Source organism: Parambassis ranga, unplaced genomic scaffold (assembly GCF_900634625.1).
Source record: "Parambassis ranga unplaced genomic scaffold, fParRan2.1 scaffold_134_arrow_ctg1, whole genome shotgun sequence".
Classification (NCBI taxonomy): Eukaryota; Metazoa; Chordata; class Actinopteri; family Ambassidae; genus Parambassis; species Parambassis ranga.
Genome location: NW_021144711.1, coordinates 20,001 through 40,926, shown reverse-complemented (window position 1 = coordinate 40,926; position 20,926 = coordinate 20,001). Strand labels below are relative to the sequence as shown.

The 20,926-nt window shown below is 49.3% G+C and overlaps 1 protein-coding gene across 1 annotated transcript in view; it reads right to left on the bottom strand.

The window, feature by feature from the left end:
• Positions 1 to 149: 149 nt before the first annotated feature.
• LOC114429439 (A-kinase anchor protein 6-like) overlaps positions 150 to 20,926 on the bottom strand; it is a 38,660-nt gene continuing 17,883 nt past the window's right edge. Inside the window, exons 4-6 of the mRNA XM_028398278.1 lie at positions 16,928 to 17,048; positions 3,805 to 3,951; positions 150 to 257 (exon numbers count right to left, since the gene is read on the bottom strand). Of these exons, the coding sequence (XP_028254079.1) occupies positions 150 to 257; positions 3,805 to 3,951; positions 16,928 to 17,048 (376 nt within the window). The remainder of the gene's footprint in view (positions 258 to 3,804; positions 3,952 to 16,927; positions 17,049 to 20,926) is intronic.

The window sequence follows — 20,926 nt, the reverse complement described above, 5'->3', positions numbered from 1 at the left end:
CTTTGTGTGTATGTATGTGTCTGTGTGTGTCTCTTTGGTGTGTTGTGTCTGTCTCTGGTGTTGTTGTGTCTCTTTGTGTGTGTGTCTCTTGTGTGTGTGTCTCTTTGTTGATGTGTGCCTCTTTGATGTGGCTCTTGATGTCGATGTTGTCAGACGACTGTGTGGACGTCTTTCATTTCGTCCATGCTGACCTTCTGGTCAAACCCGAGGACGGTGTGTCCTCCAGACTCATCGCCATGGTAACCAGGTGCTTTCAGCTACAGGTGTGTCCTTCACGAGACAGTGAAGGTCACAGCAAGGCCGTTAAATCAGACGGTCAAACAGAGACATGCAGAGATAGTAAAGGAGGACAGATGGCTCACTTCCTCTGTAGAGTGCGGTGACCAATAATCATGTGATGCTCTCACGATCAGGCTTGCTTTTAAAAGGCGTCACATCATCGCTGCGCTCTGTGTTGTTCTCTGAACACGGAGCTGCTCCGGAAAAGCTCCCCACATGGGTCCCGGCCGCAATCATTTGCATATGTATGTGTTTACACAAAAGGCAGCGCGTCGCCGCCACTTTAGCAGGTAACAACCGGCTCATTAGGCGACGCGGAGGGCCGACAATGGGACCCCTGACCGCAGAAATGTGCAGCTAGCTGTGAGCTGAGAGGAGGCGGCGGCCATGATTACAGCCAGGACCAGAACACAGACTTCATTTAACACACAGACAGCAGATTTTCTGAAAATACAGCCATCCCGTCTCTGCAGGAGGCCCTGAACGCACCATCAGAGCAGCACTCCGACCGGCCCGACGCTCCGCTGCAGCTCTGATCCGTTTCACTTCAGGCTCACTTATCTCTGAGTAAATGACGGCTCAGAACAGACAGGCTCAGCTCACACTGAGCATTATCCTTTGGAAATGGAGGAAAATGTCTGGACAGATGACACAAGTTTGTCTTTCACAACTTTCCAATGGTCCCTGAATGCATCATGTCTATAAATCTAAACGTCTAATGTTCCGTCAAACCTCCCTATTGCACATGTCAGAGTTCAAATCCTCCAGAAATGAGAGTTCACTCCAACCAGACTCAGTCCAAACATGAAGTCCTGTCCCCCTCAGCTGGACGCCATGATGGAGTCACATGACCAACACTCAGAGAGTCTCTGTCTGACCTGCAGCTTCCTGCAGCTGATCTCTGTCTGAACACCTGAGTGATTCTGCACACACACACACGCACACACGTCTGAGCTGGAAAGTAACATGTAAACAGTTAAATATCTATTTCATGTGGAGCTCAGGAGATCTTTCCACCAATGTTACAGCTGTGTGAAACGATGCTGCATGCAGTGTGTGACACACACACACACACACTCACAGTGCATCAGTTTGACCTTGAAGAGCTGCGAAAAAACGACAAGCTGCTGCAAAATGACAGAAAAGATGAAAGCTAATTTACAACCTCTTTATTTTCTCTGTCATTCTGTGTGTGTCTGTGTGTGTGAGTGTGTGTGTGTGTGAGTGTGTGTGTGAGTGTGTGTGTGTGTCATAAATTCTTCATAAGGCCAGGATGGTTCAGAGGCGAGACACAGGACATCAATTCCAGTTAATTCCCAATTTGTGTCAGAGCAGCAGATGCCGACGCCAGCACTGATAGGCCCGTTAATATGCTACAGAGACGCCATGTTGGAGGGGGGGGGGGCAGAATGAGCTGGAACCTGAACAGAACGGGATCAGACAGGTTCCATCCTCAGGAGCCACGCTTTGTTTCTGACTGATTTTTATTCATTTGAGTTTTATCTACATTTATAACAGAATATGTTCAAGTTTGGTAAATTTGTTTATTGTTATTTTATGAATGTGGTTCCAGACAGGGACAGCTGTCTCTGTCTGTCCACAGACAGGGACAGCTGTCTCTGTCTGTCCACAGACAGGGACAGGACCGGAGTGTGTGTGAGTGTGAGTGTGTGTGAGTGTGAGTGTGTGTGTGAGTGTCTGTGTGAGAGTGTGTGAGTGTGTGTGTGAGTGTGTGTGTGAGAGTGTGTGAGTGTGTGTGTGTGTGTGTGTGTGAGTGTGTGTGTGAGTGTGTGTGTGAGTGTCTGTGTGAGAGTGTGTGAGTGTGTGTGTGAGTGTGAGTGTGTGTGTGAGTGTCTGTGTGAGAGTGTGAGTGTGTGTGTGTGAGTGTGTGTGAGTGTGAGTGTGTGTGTTGTGTGTGTGAGTGTGTGTTGTGTGTGTTGTGGTCTGTGTGTTGTGTGTGTGTGTGTGTGTGAGGTGTGTGTGTGTGTGTGTGTGTCTTGTGTGTGTGTGTCTGAGTGTGTGTGTGTGTGTGTCTGTGTTTGTGTGTGTGTGTGTGTGTGTGAGAGTGTGTGTCTGTGTGTGTGTGTGTGTCTGTGTGTGTGTGTGTCTGAGTGTGTGTGTGTGTGTCTGTGTGTGTTAATCACAGCCAGGTCACTGTGCTGGAAACACACACAGACAGAGCGTTGTTTAATCTCCCGTCTCAGGGAGCTTGATACATATGTTACACACACACTTCTAATAACTTTGGATCCACGTGTGTGAGACAACAGTGTGTGTGTGTCATCAGAGACGAGCAGGAGATCACACACACAGATGCTGTTGTTTTTTCGGAGGAACAAAGTGGCGTCGTCACATCTCAGCCTCCCGCCAGCTGTCAGCCGCCGCAGACCTGGATTTAATCAGCACGGCCGGGTGCAGACGAGCAACCGCTGCAGACAGCGTGCCCACGAGCAAGGCACGCGGTCTGCAGCCCTGACAGCCGGGCCTCTGTGGCTCTGACAAACAGCCCTGCAGGCTTCTTCTTCGCTGGTGTTCAGTGAGTCCATCAGTAACTGTACTGCAAACACATCCACTGAAGACAGCATGCTAGCTGTGTAACACCACCGTGAACCTGCGGGAGCAGAGGCTCCACTCCTGCTGTGGATGCAGCCTCAGCATTAACAGCGCCCCCTTCAGAAGGAACAGGTACTGCAGCCTACAACAACTGGCTCCTTCCAAGCATCCATCTGCATTCCATCACACAGTTAAAGGCCACGCTGGCAGCAGGGCTCCTTAATTGAGACGACACTAATTATCATCTTCATGTTCAGATTAGATCACTGCTGATTAGCCTAAAATTAGACACACACACACACACACACACACACACACACACTTAAAGAATTATCAGGGTGATCTTCCTGTATATTATCTCTGGTCTCCTCTGTCACACTTGTGCCTGTGTGTGTGTGTGTGTATGTGTGTGTGTGTGTGTGTATGTGTGTGTGTGTGCCTGTGTGTGTGTCTCTGTGTGCCTGTGTGTGTGTCTGTGTGTGTGTGTACGTGTGTGTGTGTGTCTGTGTGCATGTGTGTGTGTGTGTGTGTGTGCCTGTGTGTGTGTGTCTGTGTGTTTGTGTGTGTGCCTGTGTGTGTGTCTCTGTGTGCCTGTGTGTGTGTCTGTGTGTCTCTGTGTGTGTCTGTGTGTGTCTGTGTGTGTGTGCTGTGTGTGCCTGTGTGTGTGTCTGTGTGTGCCTGTGTGTGTCTGTGTGTGTGTGTGTGTGTTTGTGTGTGTGTCTGTGTGCATGTGTGGTGTGCCTGTGTGTGTGTCTGTGTGTTGTGTGTGTGCCTGTGTGTGTGTCTCTGTGTGTGTGTGTGTGTATGTGTGCATGTGTGTGTGTGTCTCTGTGTGTGTGTGTCTGTGTGCATGTGTGTGTGTGTCTGTGTGTGCCTGTGTGTGTCTCTGTGTGCCTGTGGTGTGTGTCTGTGTGTGTCTGTGTGTGTGTCTGTGTGTGTCTGTGTGTGTGTGTGTCTGTGTGTGTGTGTTACCTCCAGCTGCCTCCACGTGTGTGTCAGGTTGTGTATCTTGCAGTGGAAGTCTTCGGGCAGCTCGGTGCCGCTCCTCTTCAGGGACTCGGCTCGGCCCAGCAGGCCGCTCTTCCTGCTCTCCATCATCATCAGCTCGGTGTGGCTGCTCTGCAGAGGAGGACAGGAGGGACAGACGTCACACAGGTGGACACCGTGTGTGTGTGTGTGTGGAAGTGAAGTCACTGATATTACACTAAAACACACACTCATGTACACACAGCTTCTCATCACGTCTTATTATTGTAAATACAGCCTCTGACCTCTGACCTCTGACCTCCACACACATTCTAAAGAGACTCAGTGTTGGTGGCGGCTGCTCGTGTTGCTGGTGTTTCAGATTTATTCCAGCGTCACTCGATGCTTCGCCGTGTCTCCTCTCTGATCCCTCCTCTTCATCGTTGTTGTCTTTATTGTGTGTGCGCTTCATCCTGCTCTTCATCATTCCATCCATCTTTCCCCTGTCTTCAGTTGTTCGCTTCTTTCTTGCCTAAATCTTTTTGTGTTAATTCCCCTCTTCCTCCTCCCCCTCCTCCCCCTCTTCCTCCCCCTCCTCCCCCTCTTCCTCTCTTCTCTCTTTCTCCTCTTTTCATTTCTGCATCGATAGCTACTTGATTCTACTTTTCCCTTGTCGTTTATCATTACCGCCCGGCTCCATTTGAATATTTAAATGTCTCTTCTGTGACTCGTATGTGTGTGTATGTGTGTTTTTGCTGTGCTGTCATCAGAGAGGCGGCGGCCATTTTTCAACGTCGACGATTCTGATGGAGATGCTATCGCTCGGCGCTTCACGACCATCCATCCCCTTCACTTAGCTAATAGCTGCGGCGCGAGAACGTGGGATCGACAGCAGAAAAATAGACGAGTGGAAGGTAAATATGTCGGCGCGGCCGTCTTCTAACAGTCAGGAAATTATACAATTTATTCACTGATGGCAAATATTGATTTAAAAAGAGGGAGAGGCAGCTGTGGAGGAGGAGGAGGAGGAGGAGGAGGAGGAGGAGGAGGAGGGTTGTTTTGTTGTTGTTGTTTGTGTGAAGGATGCCACTGATCCAAAGTCAAAGAAAAGAGGGAGAGGGAGATAGACATGCCGATTAAAATGCATGAGATCCGAACTTTGAGATAAGTGCTGAGAGAGGATCTTTGAGGAAGGGTGGGGGAGGGGCGGGGGCACGGATGGCGAGCTGTGATGTATTCAAGCCTCCAGTCAATCTCCATGCAAGGATGGACCGAGACACACAGGCCCGAGGACGCAGAGAGAGAGTACAGTAAACACACACACACACACACAGCGCTCCGACACGTCAGCAGCAGAAACTTGGTCCCTGTCCCTGAACGCAGCGCGCTCACCGCAGCAGACCACGAGGTTCAAACTGCTGCTCACCGACTCACAACAACACAACCACACCGACAGGTCAACAAGCTCCCAGCAGGAGGAACTCCAGTCAATACAGACATCATGGTGTGGAGGACATCATGCCACGTCCCTGTCCCAAAGACGCTGCGTACCTTTGTCCCTTGGAGCGAGAACAACCACCTACTGCTCAATGTGACAAAGGACCTGGTGGTGGACCTGAGGAGGATGAAGGCTCCAGTGACCTCCACAAGTATCACAGGGGTCAGTGTGGACGTGGTGGAGGACAAGTACCTGGGAGTGTACTTGGACCACAAACTGGACTGGTGCAAGAGCGTGGACACTGGGTACAGGAAGTGTACTGTCTACTCTCTGAGGCAGCTGAGGTCCTTCAACATCTGCAGGACGATGCTGAGGATGTCCTCTGAGTCTGTGGATCCATCATGTGTGCTGGTGTCTGCTGGGGCAGCAGTCTGAGGGTGAGGGACAGAAACACTCAACAGAACCATCAGGAACCATGTTGTGGGAGAGGACCTGGACTCTCATGGTCCTCAGGGTCCAAAATAAAGACCATACTGGGCTGTCCCTCTCACCCGCTCCACACTGTGCTGACCAGCAACGAGCTCCTGTTCAGAGACTCCGACTCCCACGATGCACCACTGAGAGACACAGGAAGTCATTCCCGCCTGTCGCCATTCAGATGTTACTCAGATATTTAAGATATGATCCATGGCATCTTTGGATCCTTTGACTTTTCCTGGTTGGGATCTTATGATAAATAAAAGATAAATAAAGGAATTCTGATTCTGATGATGAATCTTCATCATGTTCAGATCACAGAGGCTTCACAGCATTCATCTGTCAGAACATGATAAATAAAGCGGACCACACACAGCCTGCTGCAGCACCGGGCTGAAGACAGCGGCAGAAATGGAGGATAAACGCTTCACGAAACAGATGAGAGGGGGAGGGGGAGGAGGAGGGGGAAAATCAACAAGCAATCATAAGTTTAATTTGGTCTCCATATTAATGAGCGCCGAGCTGAAATGTCAGCAAAATGCAGCCATACATGAAAACATTTAATGCATTTTGAACATTCTCGCAGATTCATCTTATCCTCCAAATGAGAGAAGTTTGTCACAGCCTGCGTAACACAACTATTCTGTCGTCGTGGCAACTAAAGTTCGGGAGAAGCGATAAGGACGCACCTTCATCCTCCTCCTCCTCATCTTCCCTCCTTCTCCCCTGTGACTCTTCAGACAGACAGACACACTAAGATGGACTCAGCTTCATTCAGACGCCACCCTGCTGTCACTGGATCACTGATGCTGTGATGCTGTGATAACATGCAGGGGGCAGTAGCGAGCAAAGAGACGTGCCTTCAGACAAAGATGGACGGAGCCTCTGTGAGGTCATGGTGAGGTCATGGTGCCCTCTGTGAGGTCATGGTGACCTTTGTGAGGTCATGGTGACCTCTGTGAGGTCATGGTGCCCTCTGTGAGGTCATGGTGAGGTCATGGTGCCCTCTGTGAGGTCATGGTGAGGTCATGGTGCCCTCTGTGAGGTCATGGGGAGGTCATGGTGCCCTGGTCATCATTTCCTGGTTAGACTCACTTGTGTATTTTTGTCACTTCCTCCAAACTTTAGTTGCCACAACAACAGAACAGTCGGCTGTAGGAGCAGAAGAAGTCCTGGTTAACGTTCAGGCAGCTTTAAGGTGAACTTGTTTCTGGAGTCGGCCTCAAGTGGCCATTCAAGGAACTGCAGATGCTGAAGGCAGCAAGGACGTTTACCGTGGGACACACACACACACACACACACACACACACACACACACTACATCTATATAGAGAAAAGAAAGAAAACAGTACATTTGCTTATAATTGTGTGTGTGTGTGTGTGTCTGAGTAACTCGGTGTCTCCGGCTGAGATGGATGTTCCACCGGCTCTGAAAGGGCAGGAAGTGGCTCTGTGACACCCCATTTATACTGCCAGACACTCCAAGCTGTGTGTGTGTGTGTGTGTGTATAATACCTTCTAGTGTTTGATGAGCACTGATGATCAGATACATATCTCTGTGGCACTGTGTTTGTGGGTCTGTGGTGTGGTGTTGTGGGTCTGTGTGCTGTGGGAGTTTCTGGAAGTTTCTCTCTTCATCTGTTTGAGACTTTCTCTCCGTCCAAACGAGGCCACAACAAAAGGCCCGACAACACGTTTTAATTGTCACCATGGAAACCAGCTGAATGAGACGTTTGACTGGCCGGTAAAGACGGCTCGCCATTCAGCCTTCAGCGAGTCACGTGTGTGGGTCTGAGTGTGTGTGTGTGTGTGTTTAGCTGGGAGGTCACTGAAACAAAGCGGCAAGGCTGAAACCTCTGCAACAAAAGACAGAAACACACTCTGCAGAGAGCCGACACACACACACCACACACACAGACACACACACACACACACACACCACACAGACAGACACACACACAGACAGACAGACACACACACACAGACACACACACACACACACACCACACAGACAGACACACACACAGACAGACAGACAGACAGACACACACACACCACACACACACACACCACACAGACAGACACACACACAGACAGACAGACACACACACACAGACACACACACACACACACCACACAGACAGACACACACACAGACAGACAGACACACACACACAGACACACACACACACACACCACCACACAGACAGACACACACACAGACAGACAGACAGACAGACACACACACACACACACACACACCACACAGACACACACACACACACACCACACAGACAGACACACACAGACACACACACACCACACAGACAGACACACACAGACACACACACACACAGACACACACACACACACACACACACCACACAGACACACAAACACACACACCACACAGACAGACACACACAACACACACCACACAGACAGACACACACAGACACACACACTCACACACACACACACACACACACACACACACACACACACACCACACAGACAGACACACACACAGACAGACACACAGACACACACACACACACACACACAGATACACACAGACACACCACACACAGGTTTCAGTCAAAGTGACTTTATGCTCATATTGTCCTCCCAGAGACACAACAGTCCTCTACACACATGCTAGCTGCTACATGCTAGCTGCTACAGGCTAGCTGCTACATGCTAGCTGCTACATGCTAGCTGCTACATGGTAAGCCCACACCTTGGCTCCTCCCTCCACTCCAACCCACTGACAATTGTGTGATGTTATGTTATGTCATGTCATGACATGGCTCAGTGTGTGTGTGTGTTCAGCAGGTGGACCATCAGACGATCTTTATTCTAATGAAGAAGGCACCAAGGTCAACCTGGGACTGGGTGATGAATGGACACACACACACAGACACACACACTAGCGAGAGCAGAAATGACACTGCAGCATCTTTCTGTTTCTGCTGGTTATAAAACTGCAATAAACGTCCAGGTATGTACTTTATGAGACTCAAAGCTTAAACTCAAACACACTCCTGACACCACACTCATGGCTCTTTGGGTTGTTTCCGGTTCTGATGTTCTGAGCCCACATATTTAAATGAGCAGGATGGAGCCGGACTGCACGGACAGCAGGGACACACTGTTCGTTCAAAGCTCCACTTTAACACAGAGGGAACCTGCTGAAACATCTTTACATGCAGCCTCCACTTGTTGGCTGCAAGCCTTCAAAATAAAAGCCTGGAAACTCTGCAAACATGTTTACATCCAACCTTGGCCTGACATTGGCTGCACGTCAAAACGCTTTGAGTTCTGAATCACATTCCTACTCATTTCTCTGAGTGTGTGTGTGTCAGGCTTCAGTCAGTCGTTCCTGGGAAGCTGAGCGAGTCTCAGGAGACACCAGATACAGAGCGAGCGAGGGAGAGAGAGAGGGCGAGCGAGGAGGAAAGTTGGCGAGATGCTGCTGAGTCGTGTCTCTTTGTTCTAAAGCAGATATATCCCCGACTTTATCAAGACTGACAGAACAAACGCACAGGAAACAGCCTCCCACAGGACACATAATCCACACACACACACTCTGACACACACACACTCTGACACACACTCTGACACACACACACACTCTGACACACTCACAGACTCACTGTATGTGTGTACTTTTAGAGGACACTTTAATGAATCTACAAACACACTAGTGTTTAAGCATGTGTGCTATAAATCCTACAAGCACAAACACACACACACACACACACACACTGTAAGCAGAGAAACATGTCTGTAAACGATGAGATAGATTCTTCAAATGTCTTCAGGTGTTCTGAATCAGACGAAGGAGCTGCAGATCACCTGATGACACACACCGACACACACCGACACACACCGACACACACCGACACACACCGACACACCGCTGACTGGACTACAGACCGCGGAGAGGACAACAGACCTCTGAGACAACCACAGACCCACCACCGTCTGTTCACACTCCTCTCCTCTGAAGGAGGTGCGTGACTTTAGGGCTGAGGAGACCAGCAGCCAGAGTTAAACAGGACCTGAGTACACACAGACACACACACCTGCAGACACACACACCTGCAGACACACACACCCGCTCACAGGCAGAGTCTCAGAGGACCTCAGCTCTCTGCTCATGTAAGCAGTGACAAACGACAAAACGCAACATCAGGATGTCTGAGTCAAGGAAGGTTCAACTCAATACACACACACACACACATACACACACACACACACATACACACACACAGACACACACGCATGGAGCAGCAGAGCTCTGGCGGTCTCTGGGGAGCAGCACAGGGGATGTCAGTGCACAAAGTGAAGCAGGAGTGTGTGAGAGTCTCCTGAGCTGCAGGAAGTTTCTTTTGTTGGAGTTTTAAAACCTTCATTTCTTTCTGTTTGTGTTACTTCAGACACACAGGTCACATGTCTGCATCCATGTTCTCCTCCCTCCTGTCACATGATCAGTCAGTATGTTCTCATTGGTCTCTGCCTGCAGGTCAGACAGAGACTCTGAGTGTTGGTCATGTGACTGCTGCTCACAGTGACTCCATCATGGCGTCCTGCTGAGGAGGACAGGACTTTTAAAAAGACAGTGTAAGACAGTTTTTACTGAGTCCTGTTTTTCCCTCTGACGTGTGGAATACAGAGGTTTGATGTGAGATGTGTAGACTCGTGATGTTTTTACTGTCCTCTCTGTGATGAGGCTCTGAGGATTGTTGATATTTTTGTGTATATTCCAGATGTGTGTAGATGAGTGTTCATCTGCACAGCGCTCCTTTCATTTCCTCCTTCTCCTCCATTCTTCCAGCGAGCAGCAGAGATGTTTCCAGGAGGCGTCTCTGCTGTTTATCCGGCCCCCTCTCCTGCTGGATGGAGGGAGGCTGGGAGCACAGCGAGGATTGCAGGAACAATTACATGTGAAATTAGCCTCGCCTCATAGCCTGCAGTGTAATTCCAGCCTTCTGAGGCATGGCAGAGTCATCTGTCTCTAATTAAAGACTCTCCCTCTCCCTGCCTGCCTCTCTCTCTCTCTCTGGCGTTAACATTCATCTTCATCCATCCTCCTCCTCTCTGGGAGTGTTGGGGGTTAGCAGGTAAAACCAATCATTTCATTTGGTTTGTTTTCTCATATTTCTGGCAGCTCATTCTTCCAGGAGCAAGTTGTTGCAGCAGCTTCGCATGTCCGACCAACAAGACTCAGAGTTTACAAAACGAGTTAACAAAACGACAGAAAGAAGGCGACACGAATGAAAGGAGGGGGGACAAAGAAGCAGGACTCAGAGGACGCTGAGCCGTCTGTGTGTGTGTGTGTGTGTGTACTCTCAGTGTTGCCCTCAGGGTTTAGTGAGGAGAGACACACACTCGTGCTCCTGCAGGAGCTCCTCACACACAGACGGGCTCGTCGGCCATGTTTCAAACCCTGAGGTTCATCTTTCTGCTCTTCATGCTGACATTGGTGTGTTCACATCAGCAGGTGTGTCCCAGGATGGAGGACGCAGCTCCATCCATCCCACTAACCTCTCCGTCTATCAGCATCGCTGTAGCAACAGGACACACCTCCCCGTCTCCTCCTGGAGGAGCCTCAGCTGACTCCTCTCAGGTGGAGGAGCAGAGCAGAGCCTGATTCGTGCTGCAGTGGCTGGGATTGGTCCAGCGCTGATCAGCTGTGTTTCAGTCACCATGATGGAAACACACCCTGCACGCCGCCAGGTCAGAGAGGCAGACAAACACAGAGCATGAAACCTCCACCTGCACCTCCCTTCAGTCGGGACCACAGCTCCACCTCTTTCCATCACTCAGGAAGGAGACCCCGCCCCTTTTACCGCCCTATGGCGGCACAGGAGGCGGACATCTTTGATCACCGAGTTTTCTTTCTGTCTCAGCGCTTCACATTCACACACCAGCAGTCTCAGCACCAGCAGCTCCTTCAGGTCACAGCGCCATCACAGGCCGCATCACAGGCCGCATCACAGGCCGCATCACAGGCCGTATCACAGGCCGCATCATAGACCGCATCACAGACCGCATCATAGACCGCATCACAGACCGCATCATAGACCGCATCACAGGCCGCATCACAGATCGCATCACAGACCGCATCACAGATCGCATCACAGATCGCATCACAGACTGCATCACAGCGCCATCACAGGCTGCATCACAGGCTGCATCACAGACTGCATCACAGCGCCATCACAGGCTGCATCACAGACTGCATCACAGACTGAATCACAGACTGCATCACAGGCCGCATCACAGGCTGCATCACAGACTGCATCACAGACTGAATCACAGACTGCATCACAGCGCCATCACAGGCTGCATCACAGACTGCATCACAGCGCCATCACAGGCTGCATCACAGACTGCATCACAGACTGCATCACAGACTGCATCACAGGCCGGTCCCTTTCAAAGACAGCCTCAGTGTCAGGAGGGTGTGACAGGGAAACACACACACACCTCTGAGTCCTCTCAAAGGGTTAAACCACCTTCAGTTGGACAAATAAAGACATTCTGTCTGATTATTGTCGGCTGTGTGTGAGTGTGTGTGAGTGTGTTAATCAGTTCAGTGTCTCTCCTCCTGGTTTAAAGCAGAGATAACCACTGAACACACACACACACACACACACACACACACACACACTGTGTGTTTGTGGCACACAGAGCTCCTCTGTCGCACCCACACTGATTGGTTTTGGAACCCAGTTAATGAGCAGGTGTGTGTGTGTGTGTGTGTGTGTGTGTCAGACTTCCATCAGAGCACCATGGGCTATTTGAAATGAGAATTTAGCGGCAGAAATGCGCGCACACACACACACACACACACACACTCCTGATAGCCACTGTAATTAGTTGGACTCCACTGGAACTCGCCACAGGGAGGGGGGGGGGGGACATCTGTGACGACTTAATGCAGCGACGTCCCTCCAAATAAAACAGAACCAAATGTCTGATTCTTCTCAGCCGCCTCCTGCCACGCTCACACAGTAACACAAACATTTTGCTGTCTGACGGAACCAGTAGAAATCTGAAGTCAGGACGTGTTCTGTCTTTGGATTATTATGGTCTGCATGTACCTTTAATGTCAGACAGTGTGTCCTTACACGGCTGTGACGTGTTTCTTATCAACACTACAGACATGTCAGAGGAGTCTGAAACATCTGATTCCACTCCTCTGATCAGCTGTGTGTGCCCGCCTGCCCCGGTGCATCCTGGGAGCTGTAGTGTCTCTGTTTGACTGACGTATCAGCTGACCTGTGTCTGAGTGATCAGAGCGTCTCTAATTCCGTTGTCTTCTGTCTCTGGCTCCTGCGGCTCGTTTGTAATTCAGACACATGCTGATAGCGAGTGTGTTTCTATACGATAAACTGACATCAAATGTGTGCGAGCGCGCTGTGTGTGTGTGTGTGTGTGTGAGCGCGCTGTGTGTGTGTGTGCTTTAATGTCTCCCACTGCATTTTCATTGGCTGTCTGTGTGTGTCTCAATCAGACATTACTATGGTTTGTGAAATGTCTCTCTCACACACACACACTGAGTGCTGGCTCCACCTTCGCTGGACTCGGGGCCAGAACCTTGATCATCTATTGGCTGGACTACAGGGGCCTTGATGTGGATTGGCTGACAGCAGCCACAAGATACAAGGCTTGTTTCATCTCCCAGGGGACACACAACACACCACACACACAGACCTGGACACACACAAACAACAGAGAAAGGACAACACTTGACACACACACCAACAGTAAACACAACCAGGAGAACGAACCCTTTCCTGTCACCACAACGTTCAGAGTTTACTCACACTGTTGTGTTGTGCTGTGTTGTGTTGTGCTGCACTGTGCTGTGTTGTGCTGCGTTGTGCTGCGTTGTGTTGTGTTGTGTTGTGTTGTGCTGTGTTGTGTTGTGTTGTGTTGTGTTGTGTTGTGTTGTGTTGTGTTGGGTTGTGCTGTGCTGTGTTGTGTTGTGTTGTGCTGTGTTGTGTTGTGCTGTGTTGTGTTGTGTTGTTGTGTTGTGTTGTGTTGTGTTGTGTTGTGTTGTGTTGGGTTGTGTGTGTTGTGTTGTGTTGTGTGGTTGTGCTGTGCTGTGTTGTGTTGTGTTGTGCTGTGTTGTGTTGTGTTGTGTTGTGTTGTGTTGTGTTGTGCTGTGTTGTGTTGTGTTGTGCTGCACTGTGTTGTGTTGTGCTGCGTTGTGTTGTGTTGTGCTGTGTTGTGTTGTGTCGTGCTGTGTTGTGTTGTGCTGTGTTGTGTTGTGTTGCGTTGTGCTGTGTTGTGTGCACGGAGCACTTTGTTTCATTCTAATAAACACGTTCACCTTGTTGAGCAGAACACACACAGTTCCGAATGCAGTGTTGTGTGTCTGCAGCGCCACACATATCTGTATCAAAGCACACACACACACAGCTCTCCTCCTTCCTCCCTCCTTTCCAAGGCTGATAAGTGCCTCCATCTAACATCACAATAAACAGTAGAGCCTCAGTCTGCCAAGGCTGCTCGCTGAAACAACTGTCAGCCCAGCTTTCCCTTTCCGGAGGACACACACACACACACACACACATACACACACACACACACACACACACACCTCGGAAAAGAACAACTCTTGTTGAGCCCTGGTATTGCTATGGTTACAAGGTCGAGTCCCCCCAGTATTTTAGGGGAGCACAGCGAGGTTCTTTAACGGTCACATGGAGGGAAAGAATCCCTGAAACAACAGCAGACACACACACACACACACAGGGTGAATTCTCCCAGCATGCACTTGTCCTGCAGCAGGGCTTGTTTACTACATACTTCTCAGGAACGTTGGAGAGCGATGCATGCTAACGTCCATCATCCAGGGACGGATAACCTGTGCACTGACTGACTCTTCCTCTGTGGTTGGACTGAGGACAGACTGACACCACCCTGACTCACTGCACCATCTAGTGGTTCACAGTGGTATGACTGCGCTCAGCGGGAGAACTTCAGCAGACATTAGTTAATAACTAACTTTTAAAATTAAAGGACACAAAAGCTTCTGCAGACCTGTGTCTGTCTCTGTGTGTCTGTGTGTCTGTCTGTGTGTCTCTCTGTGTCTGTCCCTGTGTGTGTGTCTCTGTCTCTGTGTCTGTGTCTCTGTCTCTGTCTCTCTGTTTCTGTGTCTCTGTCTCTCTGTCTCTGTGTCTCTGTCTCTCTGTCTCTCTGTCTCTCTGTCTCTCTGTGTCTCTGTCTCTGTGTCTCTGTCTCCCTGTCTCTGTGTCTCCCTGTCTCTGTGTCTCCCTGTCTCTGTCTCTCTGTGTCTCTGTGTCTGTCTCTGTCTCTGTGTCTCTGTCTCTCTGTCTCTGTCTCTCTGTGTCTCTGTGTCTCTGAAAAACTGTATCAGAAAGCGACCTTGGACCGGGCGAGGAGACGCTGTTCAGCTCCACATCAATATTTCAGCAGGAGAGTTGACACATCAAAAAAAGAGAGAGAGAAGAAGAAGAGAACGCCCAGCGATTCCAGAGTCATCTAATATTCATGCACGCATCATCGCCGCCATGAATATTCATACACAGATGAATATTTAAGGACGACTCCTATGGAGAAATTAGGTTCATCTTTACACTTATCAATAATTCGCAGGCCAGGTGAATCTCATCGGCCGCTAAATAAATCATGTCTGCACACACACACACACACACACACACACACACACCAAAGTTTGGAGTCAAGACACAAAGATAAAAAAGAGTGAAAACAACACAAAGTTACAGCTGCACTGCAAAGCCTTCTGGGTATCCAGAGAAAGAGATGTCAGCAGCTTGATCCCTGAAACCAGTGTGTGTGTGTGTGTGTGTGTGTTGTATGTACAGCTGTGTTCTCTTACAGGTGAGCTTCACACACTTACAGCTGGCTCTGGAGATGCAGGTCACCCAGTGTTAATTTTGGCAACAATTTCTGATTTAGTTTTTATTTTAGTCTTTTGATTTTAGTCACGTTTTAGTCATCAACATTTTTGAACTTTTAGTCTAGTTTTAGTCGACTAAATATCAAATAATTTTAGTCGACTAAATCTGCCGTGGATTTAGTCGACTAAAATTCTATGATATATATTTTTCATGAAATATTTAAGGTTTGATTGTGCAATAAAAACAGGCACAGCTTTAACTTGTGTTATTTGAAACAAACACCTCTTTATTTTATTGCTATGATCTTTTCACAAAGACCCAGTGAACAGTGAGCTGCTCTCCCTGAACACACTGTTCAGTCATGACCTTCTTCATGAATCCTCCATAACTACAGCAAAACACTTCAGTGACTTAGAAACAGGTCACATGCTGTAAATACGCCTGTGTGTTCTTCTCCTGTTTGTGTTACCATGCATGAGGACGCCTTCTTCCAGTATCGCGGGGTAACGTCCTTACGCAGAGAGATCACTTCTGATTGGCTCTCTGCCGCCGTCTCCTGATTCGTCCCTCCCTTCCACAGTCAAAATTTGCTCTGATTGGATCTCGTCTCCATCAATAATTTCGTCTTGTTTTTATTCGTTGACGAAAGTGTCAATACATTTCGTCTTCGTTTTTGGCACCGTGCGTTAGTTTTTATTTAGTTATCGTCTCGTTTTTATCAGCAAAAAAAGGTCGTTAACGAAAACTATGACGAAAATGATTCGTCAACAAAATTAACACTGCGGTCACCGAGACGTTTCATTATGAATGTACAGCAGCATATTTCAGTGGGACCTCATACACACAGTCAACATGTTATTGTTCTGAATGACAGTGAAACACACGTCGTGCTCTCAGACACACACACACACTGGGATGATGTCTGTGACACAAACCGCTGCCTCAGCAGCTGCTCTGAGGGGGGGGCGCCTCAGGTCTCCTCCAGCACTCACTGTAAACATGGAGCACACCCACATACTCTACAGGTCAGCATCCGAACTGACTCTGCACAAAGGCTGCAGGTCGCCATAGTGACAGGCAGCCAATCAGAAACAACCACAGGAGGGCGTTATCTCTGATTACTGTGTGAAGGACAGAGGAGGATGACTCAGATCTCTGATCGTAACAATCACAACACACGCTGCTCATTGGGATTCATCTCGTAAAGTCCTCACACACACACACACACACACACACACACTCTATGATATGAGGGCAGCTACCTTGTAATCCCATTCTCCTCGGTGTGTGTCTGTGTCTAGCCTCATCTTACCTTGAACAGGTGATGTCTCTGCTCCTCTGACATCATCAGCTGATGGCTGTCCGTTACCATGGCGTCCATGTCCATCAGCCAATCCCACACCTCCTGGAACTCGGCCTCAAACTCCTGCAGACTGGAGACGGACACATGTTCTGTCATCGCTCTGTGTATGACAGAAACACTGAGTTAGCTGCTACCTGATGTAGCAAACTACTGAGCAGGTAGCATCCCTAGCATCATAAGACAGGGACATCCAGGGTGGCTAACTCACAGCTAGCTGGCTAAGCTTAGCTTCAGTCATCTAGCAGCTTTTCAGCTCCTGCTGCTTATCCTGATGCTAACCTAGCTAGCCTGTCATTTGCTGATTATTAGCTAATGTTACAAGAGTGGTGATAAAAATACATTATCAGAATAGCTTAGCTTAGCCAGCTAGCTGTAGCATAGCTAACCTGTACAGATGTGATGTTAGATTTATCATGCAGCGTGACAGGAAGAGCATTTCTCACTAGTGCCCCCCTCTCCCCCCTCTCTCACCCCTGTACCTCCTCCTCCTCCTCCTCCTCCCCCCTCTCCCCCCCCTCCCTCTCTCACCCCTGTACCTCCTCCCCCCTCTCTCCCCCCTCTCTCCCCCCCTCCCTCTCTCACCCCTGTACCTCCTCCTCCTCCTCCCCCCTCCCTCTCTCACCCCTGTACCTCCTCCTCCTCCTCCCCCCTCTCTCCCCCCTCCGTCTCTCACCCCTGTACCTCCTCCTCCTCCTCCCCCCTCCCTCTCTCCTCTCTCCCTCTCTCACCCCTGTACCTCCTCCTCCCCCCTCTCTCCCCCCTCCGTCTCTCACCCCTGTACCTCCTCCTCCTCCTCCCCCCTCTCTCCCCCCCTCCGTCTCTCACCCCTGTACCTCCTCCTCCTCCTCCCCCTCCCTCTCTCCTCTCTCCCTCTCTCACCCCTGTACCTCCTCCTCCTCCTCCCCCCTCTCTCCCCCCTCCCTCTCTCACCCCTGTACCTCCTCCTCCTCCTCCCCCCCTCCCTCTCTCCTCTCTCCCTCTCTCACCCCTGTACCTCCTCCTCCTCCTCCCCCCTCTCTCCCCCCCTCCCTCTCTCACCCCTGTACCTCCCTCCTCCTCCCCCCTCCCTCTCTCACCCCTGTACCTCCTCCTCCCCCCCCTCCCTCTCTCACCCCTGTACCTCCTCCTCCTCCTCCTCCTCGACACATGATCACATCAAATATTTATGCTGCTGGAACAGGAGCCGATTGCTCAAACACACACATTACTGTCAGCTGTTGTGTTAAGGTGTGTGTGTGTTTATTATTTATATATTCAGTGGTTTTCGGTCTCGGCGGGGATCACCAACATGTTTCTCAACATTAGCGGTGAAATTGTTTGGAATTCTCTGGTCGCCGACAACGACAGTTTGACAGCTCTGTCAGGCCCGCAGCGTTTCCACAACTACGCACACACACACACACAGAAACACACACACACACACAGAAACACACACACAGAAACACACACACAGAAACACACACACACACAGAAACACACACACACACACACACAGAAACACACACACACACACACACACACAGAAACACACACACAGAAACACACACACACACACACACACAGAAACACACACACAGAAACACACACACAGCTGTGCTACACTGCATGCAGGTCAAGCAGACCACACATGAAAACAAATACACAAACTATCTGATAACAAACGCAACCTAGAGAAAATCACACACTTCTCTGTGAAATGAGGTGTTTACTGAACAGACATGTTTGTAGTTCCTTCATGTTTTCAGTTACCCAGAATTCCTGAGACAGACGACTGTGTGTGTGTGTGTCTGCCTTACACACTTTCATCTATTTTCTGGGATTCTTTTTAATCCACTTTAATCCACAATTCCACTTTCTCTTAACTTCTGTCCCCGTCCTGGGTTCAGCTGTCCCTGCAGTGTTTCAGCTTCCTTCCTTCATGTCTTTTCTTTCTTTGTCCTCCTTCAGAGACATAAGACATGTCCTCCATCCTCTCTCTCTGTCCCTCCTCCTCCATCACCAGAGACTCTCAGTGAACAGAGAGAAGGAAACAGAGGAGGAAGTGAGCGCTGCCTCCCTCCCCAGAGGCGGCCTTCCTCATTATGCTCTGAACATGAAGCAGATACAGCAGATTGTTTTCTCTTGTTGTCTTCCTCCTCCTCTCCTCCTCCTCCTCCTCACACTAATGTTAACTAAACACTTTGTAAAACAGGATCCGTCTCTCAGGGGGAGGAAGACGAGAAAACAGACAAATGGGAGAGGAAGGAGCGTGGTGGTGGCGCTGCGGGCTGCGTTGGTTTGAAGTGTCAGGTTGTCTTTGTGTCACAGCCTGTCGCCCCGCAGCAGCACCGGCTGCAGCGCCTCAACCAGGACGCCACATGTCAACAAAACACGAGGACCCAGCAGGCTGGACAGGGTCTACATGTCCTGACCTGTGCTTCTCTGAGAGCTTCCCTGGGGTCAGAGCCTGGCAGAGCTCTGACGGTCTGATTTTAACAGACTTCAACAAAAACCTCTGGTCAAAACACAGTCGGCTGCAAAAGGACAGAGTTCTGCTGCTGAAACCATCATAATCCATCATCCTCCACACAGGAGGGAGGAAGAGGAGGGAGGGAGAGGAGGGAGGGAGAGGAGGGAGGAAGAGGAGGGAGGGAGAGGAGGGAGGAAGAGGAGGGAGAGGAGGGGGGGAGAGGAGGCAGAGGAGGGAGGAGAAGGAGGGAGGAAGAGGAGGGAGGGAGGAAGAGGAGGGAGGGAGGAAGAGGAGGGAGGGAGAGGAGGAAGGGAGAGGAGGGAGGAAGAGGAGGGAGGGAGGAAGAGGGAGAGGAATAAGGGGAGGGAGGAAGAGGAGGGAGGGAGGAAGCAGAAAAGAGACGATTCAAGAAAAGGGAAGAGATGGGATGAAGAGGAGGGCAAAGAAAAGAGGAAGATGACAAGGAAGTTTGTGGGAAGAGAAAAGAAGGGAAAAGTGAGGGGAGAAACAATCAGAGGAAGAGGAGGGAGGAAGAGGAGGAAGGGGAGGGAGGAAGGGGAGGGAGGAAGGGGAGGGAGGAAGAGGAGGAAGATGGAGGGAAAGGTTGAATGAGTCATATTGGCAGGCGTCACCTTTCAGTGGGAGACACTGTGGATTTATGAGGTGATTCAGTGACACTCGTCTCTAATAGATTCATCAGAGCAGACATTAAGACTGCTGCTCACATTCACCCATTCATCCTAATGCTCTCATCCATTCAAAGCAGCAGCACTCAGAGGACACAAGCAAACACTCTGCTCATTCATTCCTTCATTAGTCCACTCATGTGTTCACATACTGGTTACACAAGTACAGGTGAATGGATGAATGGATGGATGAATGAATGAATAAATGGATGGATGAATAAATAAATGGATGGATGAATAAATGGAAGGATGGATGAATAAATGGATGGATGGATGGATGAATGAATAAATGAATGAATGAATAAATGGATGGATGAATGAATAAATGGATGGATGAATGAATAAATGGATGGATGGATGAATGAATGAATTGATGGATGAATGAATGAATAAATGGATGGATGAATAAATGGATGGATGAATGAATAAATGGATGGATGGATGAATGAATGAATTGATGGATGAATGAATGAATAAATGGATGAATGAATGAATAAATGGATGGATGAATAAATGGAAGGATGGATGAATAAATGGATGAATGAATGAATGGATGGATGGATGAATGGATGATTTTCTATCTCTTTGAGTTGCTTTTAACATGTTTTCACCTGAAACTACAAACATATATATTTAATACTGAAGCCAGGCTGCGACCTGTTCATCAGAAATATTGATGACATCATATTTCTGTGTGCGAGCAGCAGCATGTGAACAGAGGAGGAGGCGTGTTTGGGATTAATTCAGATTGAGATATTCTGTGTGAGATGACTGAATAATTCAGCCTGACCTTGATTTTCTTTACAGCTGAAC